This window comes from Pinus tabuliformis, chromosome 7 (assembly GCF_031772625.1).
Source record: "Pinus tabuliformis cultivar Carrire ecotype Pingquan chromosome 7, CPIR1, whole genome shotgun sequence".
Taxonomy (NCBI): domain Eukaryota; kingdom Viridiplantae; phylum Streptophyta; class Pinopsida; order Pinales; family Pinaceae; genus Pinus; species Pinus tabuliformis.
Genome location: NC_142293.1, coordinates 1,651,920,777 through 1,651,935,394, shown reverse-complemented (window position 1 = coordinate 1,651,935,394; position 14,618 = coordinate 1,651,920,777). Strand labels below are relative to the sequence as shown.

The following is a 14,618-nucleotide window of genomic DNA, read 5'->3' as shown; positions in this document are numbered from 1 at the left end:
AAAAGCAAACCGTGAACTTGTTGTTATTAACGTTCGCATCATGCAATGGGTAGTCTAGTTAGACGATTATGAATTTGGTATTGAACATAAGCTCGAATACCTCAACTGCATGGTATACCTTCTCGCACATAAAGTAGTGGACCCTCAGCTTAAAAAGGAAGCAGTAGTGGGCCCGTAATAATGTGTTTGATTTTGTCCCCATATGTCGAAAGACTTTAAGGGTTGAGATATTGCAAGTTGTCCACTTGCACCCGAATCTTTACTTTTAACCGACACTCACTAGTCATGTAATAGCCGGACGAGGGATATGAATATTATAAATGAGTGGCTACGTCCCTCATAAAATTCAATCTGATTTGTTCTAGTCCTTGAGAAATTAGTCGGAATTCTCTTCTCCTCTTCTTCATAAGAATGATGCTAGATTGCGCCTGTAGTGTCATGCTCAGTGCAATTAAAGTATCAGTCACTCGCAAAGACTAGAGTCTGTAAGTGTTATTTGCTGTTGGAATATAAGGAGAAACTTTTGGTGCAAATGTAAAGATCCAGTCTTAATAATGAGCGACATGATGCACACTAGCATGGAGAAATGATATACATGAAGACAAAAGGTTGGGGGCTATAGGTTGTCTAGACAGGCACAAAAAGGATGGAAATGAATGCATTCAAGATAGAAACTAAGTTAAGTTGATTTAAGAATCCTTTAACTATAATGGAGTGGAAAATAGGCTTATAGTGATAAAATATTTGGATTGTGAAATAAGAGATGGTTTTTGGGCATGTGGTATTGATGAGCAATGGTATTGGCCCATGGTATTGTAGCAAAGTCTATTTACAAATTAATAATATCCATGGTAAAGTGGGATGAATATCCATGGTTAAAAAGTTTGCTATATTGTAAGTATTAAGTTTTTATGTGCTTATTAATGAAATTTAAATATGGTTACAAAATTATTATTTTAATTTATATGGTAAAATGGATTTTAATTTATAGCTACTATTTATATCTTATGTGGTTTAATGGGATAGTGGGTTTAGATATATCTCACAATTAGCTATAATTTTTTTCTTTTAGATTTAACTAACAAAATGTTATAAAATTAAATTGAAATAAAATATTTATAAAATATTTTGATTTTGAAATGAGAGATGGTTTTTTGGCATGTGGTATTGATGAGCTATTGTATATGCCCATGGTTTTGTAACAAAGTCTATTTACAAGTTAATAATATCCATAGTAAAGTGGGTGTGAATATCCTCGGTTAAATTTATTTTTATATTTTAAGTTTATCGTCAGCATTAAAGTTTTAATATGCTTACTAATTAAATTTATGTATATTACACAATCATTATTTTAATCTATCAAGTAAAATGGATTTTACCTTATAGCTACTACTTATATGTTATATATTTTAATTTGGTATGTATATTATGACTTTCTTTTATTTAAAATGTTATTTGTAATTTTATTAATAAAAAAAATTACAATTAACAAATTGAATTTTATTTTTTTAGCTTTTTATAGACACTACAACATCTTCCCCATATTGGGCTTTATATTACTTTTAACCTTTTCTTATTAGTTAATTTGGCCCGCATATAGATGTTTACAAATTTTTTGTGCCTTATAAATTGAACATATTAATATAAATTGAGCATATTGAGCCTACATGTAAAAATGCTGACAAACTTTCTACATCACACCATTGGGCTGTAAAGTGCTCTTCGACATAATCACCCCTTGGTTCCCATAGTTTGATGCCACATCTATGGTCATATCAATCATGCCACTATGGGGGAAGTTTGCAAACCTCCCTCTTCCCTTCTAACATGAGCAAGTCCATGAAGATATTGGAAACACTTTGGGAAAACTAAAAAAAAAAATACCTAGAAAGATTAGAGAAAGACGTCTTCACTTTTGCTAGAATATGTGTGGAGATAGGTCTTAGCAAAGGGCTATCATATCACATAATATTGAAACACAACAACTTGCAATGGTCATTTGTAGAACACATGTCCACAGACTAAGAATTAAAAAAAATAGAGGTAGTCCACTATTTTTTTCGTTTTCAAAAACATATTTTATAAAATTAAATTATAAAAAAAAAAAATAGATTTTTTTTAAATCATTATACTTAATATATTTAAATATATAAATATAATATTATTTCAACTATATTAACTTACACCGTAAGATAAATGGTTGCTATTTTCTTTATTATATAACATTAAAATTTTTGAATTATATTTAATTTTAATTAAAAATAAAAAATAATAAAATTGATTTATTTATCCCTTAATTTTAATTAAAAAATTTCGCCTAAAAAGCTAACTGCACCGCTATCCCAAAAATTAGGTTTTAGATTAAATATCCATGTCCAAGGAATCATCTTGAATCTTTTAATCCAATGATGAATGAGATTAAAAGGATCTCCATTACTACTCGATCGTAACGTGCAACATAAATGAGAGAGGACGCTCACTTTCAATTTGAAACTCAAATGATTTTAGTGTGAAAGCACAACTTTAATTGGTGTGAAAGTGGGTTCTAAAAGGTCAACATTACACACATCACCTTACAATCATGGCCCAAGTATGGATTGACCATCTCTAAATTATTTTCTTATTATCATATTTGTTACTCGGTCATGAGTTGTTGGAAAACTTCTCCGTTAATATATGGGACTCGGGTGACAACGTTATTCCCTAAAATAGGGAAGAATACACGTGGAAAAAATAACGGAATGTTTTAAAAACCGATTGAGGATATATATATTATATATATATATATGAGGAGGATTTCAATTTAATTAAAAAATTAAACGTTAACTAAGAAAATACGTTTGAGATTTAACATTAATTTAATTATATATATATATTTAAAATAAATCTCAAACGTCTTAGCTAAGAATGCATATGTATGTATAGAATTTTAGAAGGTGCTCTCTGAGGTCTCTGTGTTCATGGTGTTGCAGGAGGGCATGGCAGTTGCATGACTTGAGACTCTATGAGTAAGAGAAGCACTTTGATTCCAAGAGTTGGGGTTATCATGGGAGGGGTATAAACAAGATCTTTGGCTCGTCATGGGTGCTCTTGTTGCGGCATATGTTAGGTACTTTCAGTTTGGCGTGGGCCCTTTTATAATCAAACTATTATGAAAAAGCTTTAATGATATAATTGATTAATTAGAAAATATTAGTCCCTATAAAAAAAGTAGGTAATTGAATCATCATACTCAACCCTTAGTAAAAGCAAGTATAAGGGGATGGTAAATGGAGAGTACCATATCCTATCAACTAGACTAAAGTATCAACACATCATAATGTTTCTAATTATATTGATATCATATCAACTAAAGATACTCATAACAAGTTATGAAAGATATATTCATTATTACACCTCTCAAACCAAGTAAATATCTAATCAATGACTATTCCAAAAAGAGTCCACCCAACCATATAAAACACCCAAGTCTAGTAAGAGGGTAGTTAGTATGCAATGCTAAGTTTAATAATTGCTAGAAAAGAGTACAACACATACTAAGATGCAATTCATCAACAATTAGCCACCAAAGGAAACCCCATTGGCTAGGGATGATTAGTGAAGAGTTAATCATCCATATATAATAATAACATTTGCTACCATAAACATCCAAATATCGTGCACAACACTCACAATAATAGATTACTCCGCTTTCAACTCTAATGTATTTAATGTAATATCTAGAGTAAAGTTTTCCATTAAAGAGTTTGACAGTCCAAAAGAGACAATCAAGTTATTTTTGACTAATTTTTTTTGAAAGAATAAAGAACAATTGAAAAATTTCTTGCTAGCATTACTAAACAATATATTGAATAGTTAACATGTATCCTTCCACATGTTATAGTAATGTGCTAGAATTTGTACTAATTGCATCACTTATAATAAGACCACATACATATAATATCCCTTAATAGAAAAAATTTCCACAAAAATTAATAAAAACATTTTATTTTAAAATTAATACTTCATTTTAAATATAATTTTTCTTTAAATTTATTTGTTAAAATTTCTATAAAATTTATAAAAAACATCTCTAAATTAAAATCAGAAATGAATAAAACTTTGAAAAACTCCCTTTGAACCACGGTACAAAAAATATCCACAAATTAGAAATACAATTTCAACTCAACAATATTATTACTAATACAATTTTACCTCAAAAATATTCTAATACCATTTTACCGCATAAGTATTCTAATTTTTTTGATAATAACCTTTCGTTTGCCCTTTAGTTTTAAGAGCACAATAAAACTTTGCTATAAATATTATCTCCTAATATTATTATAGGTTAATACCCCTACATTCTACATTAATGTGCTTGCAATGGATCGAGAGATTTTTCCACCACTCCTTGTTAACATCTTCACCCAACCCTCCATAGAGGGGATGTAAGACAACAACATTAATGTTGTGAGGACATTCATCATAAAAGACAAATGGGAAAAGATTAAGGTCAAATCATTAATATGAAAAGAAAATAAAGCTGTGTGATAAAGCAAGGGTGTGGAAGAATACACTTGGAGATAGAGGATAGTTGATGGAGGTGTGTACACTGTAAATATTATCTACTAATATTATTATAGGTTAATACCAATACCTTCTACATTAATGTGCTTGCGATGGGTGGAGAGATTTTTCCACCACTCCTTGTTAACATCTTCACCCAACCCTCCATAGAGGGGATGTAAGAACAACATTAATGTTGTGAGGACATTCATCATAAAAGACAAATGGAGAAAAGACTAACGTCAAATCATTAATCCGAAAAGAAAATAAAGTTGTGTGATAAAGCAAGGGCGTGGAAGAAAACAATTGGCGATATAGGACTTGTTGATGGAGGTGTTTATAGTTCTTGACATTTTGGGACTCCAATCATAAAGCTGCACCGTTGAATAAAACCAACCACACAATTGGCATTTGCATCACAATGCAGCGACGTGTATATGTAGAACGACAGATGCGCATCGTTTTTCACGTTCCAAATCTGTTTTGAGACCACATGCGCCGAATCTGTTGAAGCAAACACATCAAATTTATCAGATATATCCTACGGAGTTGTCTATAATGCGACTTTTTGGAGATTCCGGTGACGGAATCCGGCGGAAGAAATTGAGGTTAAATCTTGATTTGTTGCAGTTAAAATGGTTTTTTAACTGCATATTTGGATTCAGCACCCTGGAAAACCCCTGGGATGCTTTGATTGTGCAGAAACTAGCTATCAAACTTGCGATTCCAATAAATTGCTGCCGGATTTTGACCGGAAAAACCCACCGGAAAGGCTTCCAAAAAGTCGCATTATAGACAACTGCATATCCTACTGAAAAGGACAACACACTTGACGTTCCGAACATGCCTGGTGCCTGTTCTTTGCGGTGGGTAGGAATATTCCTGAGAAGCTTCTAGAGGTGCCCACACGGCATCCAAGATCCAGCGAAACTGCGTAGGAAGGAGTTTTGGAGAAGCGTTAAATCGAAGCAACCCATCTGCCCTTTAAATCCACACCATAACACACTCATCATCAGGAATCACAGCGCAAGAATTCGTATCTGATTTAGCTCCTCTGGCTTGCAACCGATTTTCACTTTACTAAAGCACTCTAATTCGTCCCGGATTGCAGTTTGCCCAGGTGCTGTCCTTAGGGTTTTCGTTTCAAGATTGTATTCTCCCTGCAAAGTGAGTCTGGTAATGGCGATTCCGAAGACGACGGTAACAACTGATAGGAAGTGGCTAGAAATCGCCCCTTCTCGGAGAGTATGTGTGGGAAGACGGCGGCCCTTGGAGAAAACACTGCGGCCAATCGCAGAAGAGCGCAGTCTCAGTAATGGCGAGCTCCTGGATGGCCTTTGCCCTACTTTTCCTGTTGTCAGTGGCTTCAGGGCGGAGGGCGATAATGAAAGATTTGAGTCAGCGGAGTTTTAAAGGTTTTCTCTGCAGTCCCGTAATCTTTTTGGAAGTCTTGAAAATCAGGGCGCTGTTTCTGGGAATCGATGCGTGATCTGGATAATCCCTGTAACGGACTTATTCCTCTGTAATTGGAAGTCTTGAAAATCACGGAGCTGTTTATGGGAATCGATGCGTGATCTGTATAATCCCTGTAACGGACTGCTTCTTCTGTAATTACCCAAATCTGTAATATATTTTTTACTCTTACGAAATTACGAAAATATGTTTAGAAATGCATGGATTTGTGTTCTGAATGGTTAGGCTCATTTCCACTGACATCTGTATGATTGGCATTATTTGAAGATTAAGTTCGGGTTTAATTATCAGGCCATAAAATTATTAATATCTTCCAGATCCACAATTTTGTGCAACATCCATTTTGGAAATTTCGACTTATGGCTGGCGCAGCAGAGGATTTAGGCTTTTTAACTGCAATGCACTTTTGGGAAATTAACCTCTTAATTTCTAGTTTTGATGTTTTTTAAATAAGTCTAGTCTTGTTTAGCTGTACATAAAATCCTTTTTTCAGGATTATTCAAACATAGTCATCTCACCTAAAATTATCATTAAATCTTCCTAACCATTGTGAAAAAGAAATGTGTTTATCTCTGAATTAATGTTGCACATCACAAACATCAGGGAATTAAAATAGAAAAATTAAATCTCTAAACCCAAAGTCACAAACGTTTTTCAACACAGTTCCCAAACCATCAACTTTTTAATTTTAAAATTGACAAAACCTATTTCCAATTAATCTTCATAGGAAGGAAAAAAATAAATAAATAGCTAATAAATTAACTGTTCACAGCTTGAAAAATAGAATGGAAAACCTTCTTATCCATTTTTTTCCTAAAACATTCCAAGTAAAAAAATTTCATTCAAAAAAGTCAAACAAAATGACATTTGCCAGCCATGGATCATTTTGAACTAAATTAAACCACCATCTTAACTCAAAATTCATAAAACTCATATTTTACTAAATCAAAACATTGTATCCTAACTTTACTAAAATAACCTCACATTGTTTATTTTTAAGCAATAAAAAAACATCATCTTCATGCTATAAAATATTTTTTTCCAATGATGTCATCTCTAAATACTACTAAATTATTATCATATTTGTTCACGAGTCATGAGTTGGAAAACATCACTAATATATGAGAGACAAGTTTATCCGTTAATATAGTGAACAATACACGTGGAAATAATGGAATGTTGATGGAGAATTTTATGTTAGAAACTGCTATTAGAAACAGCAAAAGGCTCATTGCTTTTTAACGTTAAAGCAATTTCTAATCTTAATGTGACCCGAACTAATCTTAAAGCTTTTAGATCTTATCTTAAAGCAGTTTCTAATCTAAAGCATTAGATCTTAAGCGTTGAATTGGTATATGATGGACGTACCATATTAGAGTTAAATAATATATAAAGGATTGGGTCCTCTCTCTCCCACACACAAGAGTCGCATTCTTCTCCATCAAGAAACGCATAAAGGAAGTGAGGGCAAGAGGAGAGAAACCGAATTCTGAGAAGAAGACAGAAGACAGAAGAGAGAAGATGGCAGCCATTACTTCTTCCGCTGTTAATCAAGGTATGTCATCTTAAACAAAGATCATATTAGGTTTGTTAGTCAAATATTTGGTATTGATAATCTTTGGGCTGTAAGTTAATGGAAATTTTACATTTGGTATCAGAGCAAATCAATAACTGAATATTTCCTATGATTGCAATTGATCTGTTTTGTGCTTTACTCATGTGATTGAGCCTTCGGGAAATTGTGGGGTTTCATGAATGGTATCAATGTTGTTCTGTATGTATCAGAGCACGCCAAACCCTAAACGGCTTTTTGATTGTTCCCAACAATGGGTTTCCTTCGTTTGATTTTAACACTATGAATTTTCATGTTTGAGGAAAGGATTTCTCATCAACTGGTTGCTTCCTCATTTCTGTTTTCCAAATGGCTTTGAGAATTCACGCCTTCTTGTGTCCACCCGGTATTCTCCCATTCATAGTAACAGCTAAAGTCGATTCCAAAGAGTCTTGCCTGGTAACAGCAGCGTATCGCTAATGTATGTTTCGACATTCACCCATCAAGGAAATGACTTGAATTTTTATAGTTATCTTCTGCATACGAGTGCGTGTATGTCCATTCGATGAGGATAGTCCTTGCAGTATTTGTTTATGAGCTCCCATCCGAGTTCAATAAGGATTAGCTTGAGAACAGCCGTTGCGCCAGTCATTTGTTCGCTACAGAGGTCGCCATACACCGTGCTCTGTTGAATAGATCAGTGCGCGTGTTACTGTCTCTTATCATGTCACTAAGGTGGTCATTGCCTTGAGCTTCTCCATTGTAATTCGTTTGATAGCCCGGAGCACGCTCAATTTAATTTGACAATCATCGCCTCGAAGGAAAACTCATCCTTGGAACTGTATCATTGTTCGGTTGTCACAACCCTATTGCATGTCACATAACCATAACGTCGGAACCTTTAGCTTCCATACATTGCACAAATTCTTGCTTGGACTAGAACTCTGAATTATGCTCCGCGGTGATCCTTGGGTTTCGATGCTCTTTGTATTTTCGAGATGCCATATAATGATGGATCCAGGTCACCTAGAAAATTGCCGCATCATTGTGTGTTCGCTGTGTATGTTGGAATGAATATGCGGTGAATATAAGTTATTGAATCCTGGTAGATAGTCAAATTTGTGCACTGTAAGAAGACTAACAAAGCAATCATTTTTTGTACAGAGTTGAGTAGAACTCCTGTAGGAAAGTTACAGTTTCGATTGAATTTGAAATTTGGGCATAAAAGTAATTGCTCTATGACTGATTGTTTTGCATAAGGTATGTGCTATAAATTATTTATGCACATGAGATTTATGATTTTGTTAATCACCAAAGTGGTCAAAATCAGAATGTTGTTTCGCATCAAGTATGTGTTATAAATCATTTATGCACATGAGATTTATGATTTTGTTAATCACCAAAGTGGTCAAAATCAGAATAATCATTTAGTGCATAAGTGACATAACGATTATTGATAGAAATTGCCAGTTATAAAAATACCAATTAAAACTGGCGTCACTAATGATAGAACCTGAGAACTTACCCAAAGGAAAGTCTTGTTCTATAACTAGTTGACATGATGAGGTTTAATAGATATTTTGATTAAATAAATATTGATCATCCAAAGATGTCAGTTCTATTTGATTGAATATATTTATTACCTGCTTATGTTTTGGTATTTAATTATGTTAAGTATAAGATAGTATCTACCCAAAGGAGTGCTATATTATACTATTATGTCTACATCTGAATAGCGTTAGTTATGAGCTTATAGTGATTTCATTTTTAATTTGCAGGAGTTACCATGAATACACATGCTTCATCTGTTACATTGTTCACTGGTGTTAATTTTTCTGAATGGAGAGAACAAGTCAATTTCCATTTAGGAGTTCAGGATCTTGACTTGGCACTCCTTGAGGATAAACCTGCTGCTCTTACAAAAGATAGTACTGAGGCAGAAAAATCACACCATAAAGCATGGGAACGCAGTAACAGATTGAGCCTTATGTTTATTAAGATGACTGTTGCTAACAACATCAAGTCAACAATTCCACAAACAGAAAGTGCTAAGGAATATATGCAGTTTGTGGAAGAGCGTTTTCGTTCAGCTGATAAGTCACTCGCTGGTACTCTTATGGCAGAACTCACGACCATGAAGTTTGATGGGTCGCGAACTATGCAAGAGCACATTATAGAGATGACTAATCTTGCAGCAAGGTTAAACTCCCTGGGACTTACAGTAGAGGATTCTTTTCTTGTCCAGTTCATCCTGAACTCGCTACCTTCTGAATATGGACCTTTTCAGATTAACTATAACACTATAAAGGATAAGTGGAATGTTAATGAATTGGCCAGTAGACTTGTTCAGGAAGAAGGACGTTTGAAAAATCAAGTGAATCACTCAGTAAGTTTTGTGAGTAATAAAGCTGGTAAAGAAAAGAAAGGAAAATCAAGTCATTTCAAGAAGAAAAAGGCACCTGCTAAGAATGGGCAGGATGAGGAAAAGAAGGAACTAAAGGATGTTCAATGTCATTTCTGTAAAAAGAAAGGACATTATCAAAGTGACTGTCCGAAAAGGAAAGCTTGGTTCGAAAAGAGAGGGATTTCTTACGATCCGAACCATAAATCCAAATGAAGATCGTTTTCTCTTTATGGGAAACGGAATGAAATCTTCAATTGAAGGCATTGGGACTTATTGTCTAATTCTAGAAAGTGGATATGTATTAAACTTATACAGTACCCTTTATGTACCTTCATTATCTAGAAACCTTATTTCCGCAAGTAAATTGGATATTTCTGGTTTTAGATGTATGATTGGATCTGGTTGTTTTGATTTATATAAGAATATTGATAATGTTGGTTCTGGTATTCTAATTGATGGTTTATATAAATTGAAACTGAATGACACTTATGCGAATTCCTTGTTGAATGTAGTAAATAATGTTGGATGTAAACGTAGCATGTTGAATGAAAATTCTGCTTTCTTGTGGCATAAACGACTAGGTCATATATCCAAAGAAAGAATGACGAGATTAGTAAGTAATGAAATTTTGTCAAATTTGGACTTTAGTGATCTAGAATTATGTGTGGATTGTATTAAACGTAAACAAACCAAACATAATAAGAAAGGAGCCACTAGAAGCCGCCAGCTTCTTGAAATAATACACACTGATATTTGCGGACCTATGGACACTCCAGCCTTTAATGGAGAAAAGTATTTCATCACTTTTATTGATGATTTTTCCCGTTATGGTTATGTCTATTTGCTTCATGAAAAAAATCTCAATCTGTGAATGTCCTTGAGACGTTTGTAAAGGAAGTTGAGAGGCAATTAGAAACTGGTAATGCAAGATTCATTGAGAATGGTGAAGTCAGTGGGAGTACTAGAAGAGAAATAGTAGAAATAAAGGAAACAAGGGTAAATGTTACATTGCCTAGAATAGTTCCTCCATCTACTATTACTCCAAATGTTGTTCCAGCTGTTGTAGAACAACATGATGATAATGAACAACATATAAATGAAGAAGTACTTCCTGAAGGAAATGACTTACATAATGCTGATATGCATGAACCACAACAAGTAGCATTAAGAAGACCTCAAAGAAATCGTAGGTCAGCTATTTCTAATGATTATGTGGTTTATATGCAAGAATCAGATTATGATATTGGAATTGTTGATTACAAGGAGTTTCTGAATGGAGATCTTGATGAGGATGTTTATATGGATCAACCTGAGGGTTTTTCTGTAGAAGGTAAAGAACAATTGGTGTGTAAACTTAAGAAGTCAATATATGGGCTTAAACAAGCATCCCGGCAATGGTATATTAAGTTCAATACCATTATTACATCTTTTGGTTTTAAGGAAAATACGGTTGATCACTGTATATACCAAAAGATCAGTGGGAGCAAGTTTATTTTTCTGGTCCTTTATGTTGATGACATCTTGCTTGCTGCAAATAATTTAAGTATATTGCATGAGACTAAGGAATTTCTCTCGACGAACTTTGAAATGAAAGATATGGGAGAGGCATCCTATGTGATTGGATATAGCGATTCAGATTTTGCTGGATGCATCGATACTAGAAAATCGGCTTTTGGTTACCTGTTTATGTTTGCTCAAGGTGCCATATCATGGAAAAGTGCGAAACAGACTATCGTTGCTTCATCCACTATGGAGGCAGAATTTGTGGCATGTTGTGAAGCCACAATTCATGTATTATGGTTGCGGAACTTTATTTCAGGACTTGCGGTTGTCGACACCATTAGCAAGCCGCTGAAAATTTATTGTGATAACTCTGCAGCAGTATTTTTCTCAAAGAACGACAAGTACTCTAAAGGTGCCAAACATATAGAACTGAAGTATCTTGTTGTGAAAGATGAGGTTCAGAAACAAAGAATGTCAATCATGCACATCAGGACAGAACTTATGATTACAGACCCTTTGACGAAAGGGTTACAACCAAGACAATTTAAGGAACATGTTCAAAGAATGGGTCTTGGTTGTATTAATAATAAGTGATGTGTGACATTCTGAGCTCTTTTATGTGTTTCTGATATACAATCATGTGTTTCTTGTTTTAATGTAGTAGTACGTATTTTATGTAATTTTAAAACAAGAAAGAGTCTTATAAAGATATTATGTTTAATCATTATGATATAAGACATTATGTGGACCATTATGCTGTTTTATATAAATTATGAGTATGAATTGATGGATTGCTGGTATTGTAGTATATGGAAGGAAATGCATTGAATTAATAGTGCACAACCGCCATAACTCTCAGCAATTTATCATAGTATGATGTTCAACACTTAATATTATGAATAGTCGGGTCAAGTGGGAGAATGTTAGAAACTGCTATTAGAAACAGCAAAAGGCTCATTGCTTTTTAACGTTAAAGCAGTTTCTAATCTTAATGTGACCCGATCTAATCTTAAAGCTTTTAGATCTTATCTTAAAGCAGTTTCTAATCTAAAGCATTAGATCTTAAGCGTTGAATTGGTATATGATGGACGTACCAGATTAGAGTTAAATAATATATAAAGGATTGGGTCCTCTCTCTCCCACACACAAGAGTTGTATTCTTCTCCATCAAGAAACGCATAAAGGAAGTGAGGGCAAGAGGAGAGAAACCGAATTCTGAGAAGAAGACAGAAGACAGAAGACAGAAGATGGCAGCCATTACTTCTTCCGCTGTTAATCAAGGTATGTCATCTTAAACAAAGATCATATTAGGTTTGTTAGTGAAATATTTGGTATTGATAATCTTTGGGCTGTAAGTTAATGGAAATTTTACATTTTATATATATAAAGAAGACAGAGTATACATATCTATTCTTGGGTTACAATGTCAATGACACAGGTTTATATTATGCCGAACCTAGCATCGATGTATATATTAATGAATGATATAAAACGTATCCTTTCATGTAATAAAATTAAAACTTGTTATGTTTCAACTTTACTGTGTGTTAAAATATCAATCGATATCTAATTTGCAATATATATATATATATATATAAGAATTAATTAATCAATTAGATTTAACTCTATGTATTTCAAATATATCATAATTTTTTATAAAATTTGATTTTTTTAATATATTATATATTGTTTTTATAAAATTTGATATTTTTAAGTAGATGTCAGTCCTCTCTTAGCTAAGTTATATGGTAGTATTTTGGAAAAGAAGTTGAGCATATGGCTTGAAAATGAAGATAAGCGGGTTAAAGGTCAAGCAAGTTTTAGAAGGCATCACTCAACAACAGACCACCTCATTACACTTGGAATCATTGTGGAGGAATGTCGCAATGATAAATCCAATCCCTTTTGTTGCTTTGTGGACTTTAGAAAGGATTTTGATATGGTTCCTAGAAACAACCTTTGGAATATATTAGAAGAGCTAAAGGTTCCTTTCGAGTTGAGAGTTGGCACTATTGGATTATACGAGAATGTAATTGCCAAGCTAAAAAGCAATGAGGGTTGGTCGAAAGATATTAAGTGTAATATTGGAGTTAAACAAGGTTGCCCCCTCTCCCCTACCCTATTTGGCATTTACATTGACAAGCTCAAAGGTTATTTAGAGGAAGCACGATGTGCTGGCACGCTCTTAGCTGGGCTAGTCGTCATCCTTCTTCTCTATGCTGATGATATTTTTCTCCTCGCAAGGTGTCCATCTGAACTTGATAAGCAGCTTAGACTTCTTAAGCATTTCTGCTCTACCATGGGTATGACTGTTAACACTGACAAAACAAAAGTTATGATTATCAAATCCAAAAAGGACACCTACGCTAATTTTATATATGACAATAATAACTTGGAGGAAGTATATTCTTACAAGTACCTTGGAATTGATATTCATCACAATCTCAACTGGAACTATGGCATTGAGAAAATGATTAATGGGGGGTGGAAAGCTTACTTTGGTCTTGAAAATAATTGTAAAATGGCAAACCTATTAATGTGGGATAAAAAGAAGTTCCTCTTTGAAACTTTAGTCACTCCTGTTATCTTATATGGATGTGAGGTTTGGGGTTGCAACATCTCTAGAGAATCGTGGAGAAAGATTGAGAAAATCCAAAAGCGCTTTATAACATATAACCTGAAAATTAAAAGCAATACACCCTACCCTATTCTCCTTATAGAAGTACATCTTTCCCCTATCGAAAGCCTAGCTATGACTAGGCTTCTGTAGTACAAGCACAAGCTCAATAACATAGGAGATCATAGACTTCCCAAGCTAGCTTTAAATTCCAGCGAAAACCATCTAAGGCTCAAACAGGGGTGGTATAAAGACACGAGGGCGTGGATGAACCATTGGGAGATCAACGAGAATGATGCATTGCAAAACATTAATAACATTAAATATATTGTTATTTCGAAGTTCAAAGAAAAAATGTGGTGTGAGAAAGATTTAGCGGCTAAAAGAAAATTGAGTTATTATAAGAAGGTCATCAACCCCACCCTAGAAGATCAAAAGTATCTCTTTGTTTTAGCTATCTCAAAGAAGAAAATTAATTTAGCAAAGTTTAGAACGAACTCTCGTGAGCTCCATAGTGAAACAAG

At 33.8% G+C, this 14,618-nt stretch overlaps 1 protein-coding gene across 1 annotated transcript; it reads left to right on the top strand.

Annotated features, from left to right (window-relative positions):
* The first annotated feature begins 5,523 nt into the window (after positions 1–5,523).
* On the top strand, positions 5,524–6,197 carry LOC149254767 (uncharacterized). Its single transcript, XM_089457098.1, has one exon. The coding sequence runs from the start codon at positions 5,725–5,727 to the stop codon at positions 5,956–5,958; it is 234 nt and encodes a 77-aa protein (XP_089313224.1). The 5' UTR covers positions 5,524–5,724; the 3' UTR covers positions 5,959–6,197.
* The last annotated feature ends 8,421 nt before the right edge of the window (positions 6,198–14,618 follow it).